Source organism: Hordeum vulgare, chromosome 6H (genome assembly GCF_904849725.1).
Source record: "Hordeum vulgare subsp. vulgare chromosome 6H, MorexV3_pseudomolecules_assembly, whole genome shotgun sequence".
Taxonomy (NCBI): domain Eukaryota; kingdom Viridiplantae; phylum Streptophyta; class Magnoliopsida; order Poales; family Poaceae; genus Hordeum; species Hordeum vulgare.
The window spans coordinates 482,393,833-482,401,791 of record NC_058523.1 but is presented as its reverse complement, the minus strand read 5'-3'; the positions used below and the strand labels follow the sequence as shown (position 1 = coordinate 482,401,791).

Here is a 7,959-nt window from a genome sequence, read left to right as displayed (position 1 = left end):
GCAGCAGCTCCGGCGGCGGCGGCGCGCCGGAGAGCAACTGGCCCCAGAGCCTCGACAAGCCTCTGACGCATGAGCTATACAACTTCGTCCTCCTCGTCCCGCCGGGGTGCCGCCTTGCAAAACCATGGAGGATTTGCAAGGACGGCTATCCGACGCTGGACAATCCCGCGACGCCGGAGCAGCTCCGGGTCCACCCCGGCGGCTGCTACAACACCCGCGGCCGGCACGCCTATTGGGACGGGAAGAACTACAACGACGTCATCAGGCGTTACCGGCAGACGACGGCAGCAGGCGGCGCCGACGGCATCCTGCGCCGCCGTCGGGTGGCGATCCCCCACCCACCTCCGGCGGCCCCGGTGGTGGCCCCGGCTGTCCCGGCGGAGTACGAAGTGCCGCCGGAACAGTTTGTCCTCCGCGAGGACGGCGACCCCGACGACTCGCCGGGGCTACTCGTCGCCATGCGGGCGTCTCAGGCGACGGCGGCGAGGGAAGAGGTGGAGATCGCGGCGGCGATCCAGGCGACGGCAGCAGCGGCGGCAGTGGGGGCAAACCTGCCACCCGTCGGCGATGACGACGACGTCGACTGGGAAGCCCTCACCAACAGCTCCGACGACGACGACGACGGCGGGGACGGCGACGGCGCGGTGGACGGGTCCGCCGTCGTTGGACTCCGATTAGATTAGGATTTTTAGAATTTAGTAATGTTTAATTAAATTTTATTTTTAGTTTTTTAATTATGTTCGAATGTAATCGAGAACTATGAAATTTTATCTAAGTTTATTATGAATCTAAATTCAGTGTTTACATTGTTATTATTATTATTATTTATTTGAAATATTTAAATTGTTTACATTAGTTAACTAAATATTTAAATTTTATCTAATATATAAATTTTACAAAAATGAAAAAAATAAAAATAAATAACTTATAATATTTCTTAAAGATATAAACATTCATGAAATTATATTAAGACGTAAAATTTTTCTTAAACAATATAAACATTAATGAAATTATATTAAATATTTTTTATTAAATAATATATAAATAACTTATAATTTTTCTTAAACGATATAAAAACGTAAAATATTTGCCCAACTTTTGTCGGCACCGGAGAATGGACATGCAATGATTACACGCAAAATTTCGACGAAATCGGAGACCAAATGCACATTGCGTCATGTCCGGCATCTGTTTTTGCCGTTTTTTGACTTAAAATTCATAAAAAAAGCACGAATTGTTAGAAAATTCTAAAATTTGACGTGCCGCCTTGTGAAGTTCATCGTGAAGCGCGAAAAAAATGAAATTTTTTCATGAAGGGTAGTTGTAGGATGACGTTGTAGCACCCCTTCCATCCATACCGACACCCATGGGTTGCACATGAAGTACATAGATGCATTCATGAAATTCACCCAACTTTTGCCGGCACCTGAGAATGCACTGCAATGATGCCACGCAAAATTTCGACGAAATAGGAGACCAAACGCACGTTGCGTCACGTCCGGCATCTGTTTTTGCCGGTTTTTAAATGGAAATTCATAAAAAAAAGCACGGATTGTCAGAAAATTCTAAAATTTGACGTGCCGCCTTGTGAAGTTCATCGTGAAGTGTGGAAAAAAAATGAAATTTTTTCATGAAGGGGATTTGCAAGATGGCGTTCGAGCACTCATTCCGTCCATACCGATACCCATGGGTTGCACATGAAGTACATGCATGCATTCATGAAATTCACCCAACTTTTGTCGGCACCTGAGAATGCACATGCAATGATGCCACGTAAAATTTCGACGAAATTGAAGACCAAACGCACGTTGCGTCACGTCCGACATCTGTTTTTGCCGGTTTTTGAATGGAAATTCATAAAAAAAGCACGGAGTGTCAGAAAATTCTAAAATTTGACGTACCGCCTTGTGAATTTCATCGTGCAGCGTGGAAAAAAAATGAAAATTATTCATGAAGGGTATTTGCAAAATGATGTTGTAGCATCCCTTCCGTCCATACCGACACCCATGGGTTGCACATGAAGTACATGAATGCATTCATAAAATTCACCCAACCTAAGAATGCAGATGCAATGATGCCACACAAAATTTCAACGAAATCGAAAACCAAACGCACGTTGCCTCACGTCCGATTATCCTCCATTAACAGTTTTTTTTAAGAAATGCAGGAACCCCTGACTCTCTTGAGGTGTCTTCGAAAAAAGAAAAGGAAAAGAAGTCCTCGGAACTTGGCTGCGACAAAATCAACAAGATGAATGACCACTCAGTAATACTCAGGGTTGTTTTCCCATGATATAACTGCAACAAAAACTAGGGAAAAAAAGAACCTGCAGTTTCATTCCTGGCAGTAATTTTAGTTTGACCGCGCTGGGAAGCTTTGTTGTTGCACGGTGATTTCAAGCACGTGAAAGATGTCTTTGACGTGAAGTGCGATTACAACAGAAGGCAAGGCAAGAGCTGTACTTGTTCGGCGAGATATCTAGGATATCTTTCAGCCCGGACACAGATGCCCACAAAATCTATGATATCCTTCATCCTGATTAAGAGCTCGAACCACCGTGATATTATCCATGCATAGAAGAATGTTGTTTCACCGCATCCGGTTAGCCAGCTTCAAACCTTCACACAAGCTGCGGCCTCTCTGCTGACACAACATCAGGGACATTCATGCTCAAGGTTTTGCAGTTGCCGCTGCCAAGAAGAATCCTGCGTGGTTTCCAACCACTACGCCACAAGAACCTGAAAAATCTGCATCTGAAAAAGAAGCATCGGCATTAATGATAGTCTGGTCAGCTAGAGCCTTCCTGAACAAGCCCCTAGTGAGAGGATTAACCGAACATGGAGTTACTAGGAGAGATGGAGGAGAAGAAAAGGAATTCTTTTCCCGCTTCTGAGTTAATTTGCACATGTTAGCTGCAGAGCATCTAAATATTATTAGAGCACACTGTGAAACCATTTTTGAGGCTGCCCTTTTCAGAGAATCTCCCAGAGTTGCTCTTGACAGCAACGTAAAATGATCTTAACCTATCATGTAGAGTGTGGTCTATTTTCTGAAAAGTGTATAGAGTGTGGTCTGACGCAGCGTTGCGTCTCCAAGTCAAGGTCTCGAGAAAGTCGACCCATCCATATAAAGCGTCGTCCAAGCCGCAGTTGTGATCGCCTACCTAGCTACTGCAGATTTCCTTACACCACATAGCTGACAGCTAGCCCACGGAGGCGGGGCAAACGGGAAGTGGGAGGATGGTGGGTGTGCGAGCACCACCGCCGCCGACCATGCCGGAGTCCGACTGGGCGGTCAGGCGGATCCGCAAGGAGCTGAAGCTGCTCTGGATCGACCCCCCGGCGTTCTGCCGGCCCGGCCCGGCGCCCGTGACGGACCTGTTCCACTGGGAGGTGGTCATCGACGGCCCCGATGGCAGCCCCTACGCCGGCGGCACGTTCCCCGTCGACGTCAAGATCCCCAAGAAGTACCCCATGGAGCCCATCAAGCTCACCTTCAAAACCAAGGTACGTGCGTGTTCCGCGTGGCAACAGATCGAGGTGATTGTTCGCGCGTTACGTCGTTTGATCCCATCTCTCCGCCGCGTCTCTGCAGGTGTACCATCCCAACATCGGGCCGGAGGGGAGGATGGCCCTGGACATCTTCGGGGAGCGGTGGAGCCCGGCGATCACGATGAGCACGGCCCTCCTCTCCGTCGTCTCCGTGCTCTACGACCCCCTGCTCGACCTCCCCGTCCGCCGCGACGCCGCCCTGCTGTACAGGCACGGGCGGGGCCTCTTCGAGCAGAAGGCCAGGCGCTGGACCCGCAGATACGCCTCAGCGCCGGTGGCCTCCTTCTGTCCGGCAGCGGCAGGGAAGGAGCTGCTGGAGGAGGCGGCGAGTGGTGGGGCAGTGGCACGTCGTCGTTCTTGCGGGGCGGGGAAATGGCGTTCCTTGGCGGCTCGTCTCCTTGCCATCTAGTGCATGCGTTCGGTCGTTCACCGCGATGAAGCTCATTCACCACAAGAACTACAGTAGTACAGTGAGTTGTCTTAATTAGTCATGCTTGGATGCTTATTGGCGTTGGTGCGAGTCTCCGTGTAGCGCATTGGGGCGGAGTTTATGTGGTCGATGCATGCTCGTACGCAACTTCTGAAAACAGAAAGTATTGTACCCGTGCCGTGCCTTTGTTCCGCATTTTTATTATACTCCCTTCATACAAAAATATAAGAGCGTTTGATAAATCATTACAGAGGAGAAGTGCATCCATAAACACAGCGGCAGCTGCACGCGCGCACCGCATCCGTGGCGCTTGCGTCTTCGCGATTCGGATCAGGGTGACGTGCTAGTTAGAGTATAGCTGAACGCTGGCTTTCGTTTTGTCAGGTACTTTCTTTGTTTCTAAACTAGCGAAAGAGCCCGTGCCTTATAATGAAAGAAAAAAAAAACGCTCTTAACTTCATAACCATGATTCAAGACCACGTAGAAATATAACCCTGAAAAAATATTCAGTACAAAATACGGGCAACAAGCTTAATTCCATTATCACGATAGAAATTTAAAAGAGGTTCATACTTCTGCCAACGTTTCGATGGCCAGTGCGACGTGTACGACTTTAAGGTACTGCCATCGATCCTACATAAAGCATAAGCTTGTACAATATTATCAAAATGAAGTGAAGTCTCACTCAAGAATGCATTTCATTTTTGGATAACAGATTTTTTTTTATGAAGATTAAATCAAGGTATTATTTCAACTAAACTTCAGCAACACTGAAACCCTATACTTTTATAGTGATAGAAACACTACACTGTGAATTAGAAACAGAGATGTAACTCATATAACTCCCCTTATTCTTATAATAACAATAAGGCATTAAGGAGCAAAACTTATTCATTCATCTATTAAGTGGACACCAAGTGTACTTCATCTAACAAAAAAAATGTGACAAAAACAGATTGAATGGAACAGAGTAGCCTGGTAAAAAGGTTAACGACAATAGCTAAGTTAACGCTCATCAGAGTTCATTTCCACACAGCCTAATCTTTGAATGAACCATAATATGAACTCGTAATGTACAACAAGCGTCATCCCAACGGAGCTAAAATTCCATCGAATCTCGTCGTCCGATTGCAAACAGGTAAAACAATAAGGGGGTAGCTAGCGCACCTTCCGCTCATGAACTGGTCGAGCTATTGCTGGAGGTCGCAGGAGAAGGCCTCGAGCGCGAGGGACAGGTGGCCGGCGAGCTTGGTGACGATCTCGAGCTGGAGAACGCGGTCGTCGGGGTCGGGCACCAGCTCAGCCTCGTCGAGGTAGACGAACCTGGCGGACGACAGCTTGTCCCACACCCGGCGAGGTGACAGATCCGGCGAGATTGAGGTGCGGCGGCGCCATGGCCCTCCTGGAGATCTGGGGAAGATGCGGTCGCTGGGCGCCGCCCTCGCCAAGTCCTCGTTGGAGAGCCGCCGTCCCGCGTCCTCCTGCGCCTCCTCGTGCCCGCGCGACGCCCCACGCCCTCGCCAAGCCCTCGACGGAGCGCCGCCGGCAGGCGTCCTCCTACGCCTCCTCGTGCCCGCGCACCGCCCCCACAGCCTCGCCTCTCCTCGTGCCCGCGCACCGCTCCCACAGCCTCGCCTCGTCGGCGAGAAGGCCCGCGCGGGACGTGGAAGGAGGTGGCGGCGGGATGGGATCGAGATGGGATCGGTGGTGACGGAGGTGTAGTTGGGTTATTGTTTTTTTCTTTCTCTGGTACGTACTGTTTCTGACTGATTTGGGGACTGCGGGTTAATTACCCGAAACGACAGGGATTTTTTCATAAAAACGCCGCGACGAAGAAGTGGCCCGCGCTTTATTATTAGGGAAGATATTTGTTATTAAAAATAAATAGTCTAGATCTTTTCGATAATAAATACTATGATACAGAAAAAGTATATGTGCATTGGAAAAACCACGTCTGACAGCAGTACCTGACAGAAAAAAAAAGGTATGCATGGAGACGATTGAGCGGACGAAATACGACCCTTGCATGGGTACTGTATCCACTTGGACGGCGGCGAATAATTAGATGTAGAATAAACCGTTCTAGTTAATTTAGGTGATGTGCACTTAGAGCATGACCATTGCTACACGGTGGATAGATACCCCAGGTCTTCACGTAGGTTCGGATGATCCAAAACACCTCAAAGTGCTGTTTGGAGAGGAAAACGGGTTCCTACAGTAGAGACCGTCTCTTCCCTGATAAAAGTATGCTGCTGACGTTGTAGCTGTACCATTGGCTACCTTTCTCCCTCACAAACAATGGCAAGCTAGCTGCACCCATGTGATCTTGGAAAAAAGTAAGAGAAGAAATACAAAAAGTGAAGAAAACGAGAGAGAGGGGTGGGGCCAGTGAGGAGATTGCAACATTGGGTGAGATTATTCCATACAGTGGTTCTAGTGCTCTTTATCTATACTAGCAAAAAAACCCGTGCGTTGCAACGGAAGAGAAAATAACACACGCTTTGAATGCAATATATTTTCATATGGCATCACATTTGTGTTGCCGACGATGCCTCGGTGCTTACACAACGAAAACTCGTTTGAATGTACAATCACTCGGAATAAGATGAGAAATATGTTGTTTCTTCCCACGAGATTTTTCAAAGGTGTGCATGTGTGGTTAACAATGTTTTATTTCCTCTCAATTTAGTTTTAATTTAATGAATATTTATTGCAATTCGTATGATCGCCGGAAAGAGAGAAAAAAAGGACCATGCACTACAGATTAAGTTTGCATCAAAAATAATATTTAAGAAGTATTCAACAGCTAAATATAACATCCTATTTAAATTCTACACATTTTTTCAATCAAATTTCATATATAACATGTTAAAATCAGAGTTACGGTTTAAAAGATATGAATAATTTTGTTTTAGATAAAATATGGATTAATTAACTGAAAAGTCAGGGTTTTTTTGGTTAAAACAAAAAAATGTTTCGACTGACTTAAATAGGGACGGCGGGTTGATTACTTGAAACATTAGGGAGTTTTCCAAAAAAATGCAAAAAACGGTTCGGCTGTGACTACAAGATGGACCGCGGGTTGATTATCTAAACCTGTGAGGGCTTTTGTGCAAAACGACAGAAAACGGTTCGTTCTGACTTAAAATTGGACCGCGGGTTAATTACCTAAAACTGCGAGGGTTTTTCTGTAAAATGACCGACGACGTGCGACAGAAACGCTGTGTGCTTTATTATTAGGGGAGATGGATGTCTGGAGCTAACGTTTACTATAACTTTCATTGTACATGTCCTTAGCAGGCTGAGAGCAACTTTGTTTTATCATGGGACAAGAGGACTAATGTAATTGGGAAACGCTTTCTATCAGAGGTCGAAAGTATGATAGGTAACTTTCGTCAGGCTGGTCCCGCGTCATTGATTCTTTTCTAATGGAACGACCCATATTTAGAAGCAAATCTTTAATATGTCAATTAATCTTTATTGCTCCTCCATCCCATTTCCGTGCAGCATTGGCGTTGACGTATTCGTCTACTCAACCCCTCAACAGCAACACACTAACGACGACATGATGTTGCAGGTGGCTGCTACTGTTGTCCCTTCATCCAACGAGGACGACCATCGTCAATATGTACAAAATCGGTCCTCAACTCGTCCTATCTTCCCTATTTAATTCATTTTTTCATCTCAGTTTGGTATATATGAAGTCATTGAATTATCAACTAATTTTGGTGAATTTGGTGCTAATTATATTTCCAAATTTGTATGCTTTCGATCAAGATGATTCATTTTGAGAGAGCACTCTTATTAATACTCAAATTTCTATGCTTCACATCTATTTTTTTGCTTCCACTATGGAGTAGTTGTCAAGATTTGCATGGATAAAATGCTACCAAATCTCCATGCTTCATACATATCATACTTGTGCTTCGTAAGTGTATATAGTTTATTCATAATTACGTATCATGGTTATGAAGCTTC

The 7,959-nt window shown here is 46.2% G+C and overlaps 1 protein-coding gene across 1 annotated transcript; it reads left to right on the top strand.

The window, feature by feature from the left end:
- Positions 1-3,150: 3,150 nt before the first annotated feature.
- On the top strand, positions 3,151-4,226 carry LOC123405273 (ubiquitin-conjugating enzyme E2 11-like). The gene is made up of 2 exons (XM_045099023.1): positions 3,151-3,506; positions 3,595-4,226. Exons 1-2 carry the CDS (start codon positions 3,240-3,242, stop codon positions 3,958-3,960), a joined length of 633 nt encoding a protein of 210 aa, XP_044954958.1. The 5' UTR covers positions 3,151-3,239; the 3' UTR covers positions 3,961-4,226.
- Positions 4,227-7,959: the final 3,733 nt, after the last annotated feature.

Bases quoted from the DNA above. Each gene is read 5' to 3' on its own strand.
- LOC123405273 (XM_045099023.1), top strand. From the start codon at position 3,240: ATGGTGGGTGTGCGAGCACCACCGCCGCCGACCATGCCGGAGTCCGAC. The intron at 3,507-3,594 runs GTACGTGCGTGT...GCGTCTCTGCAG, and splicing joins AGCTCACCTTCAAAACCAAG to GTGTACCATCCCAACATCGG.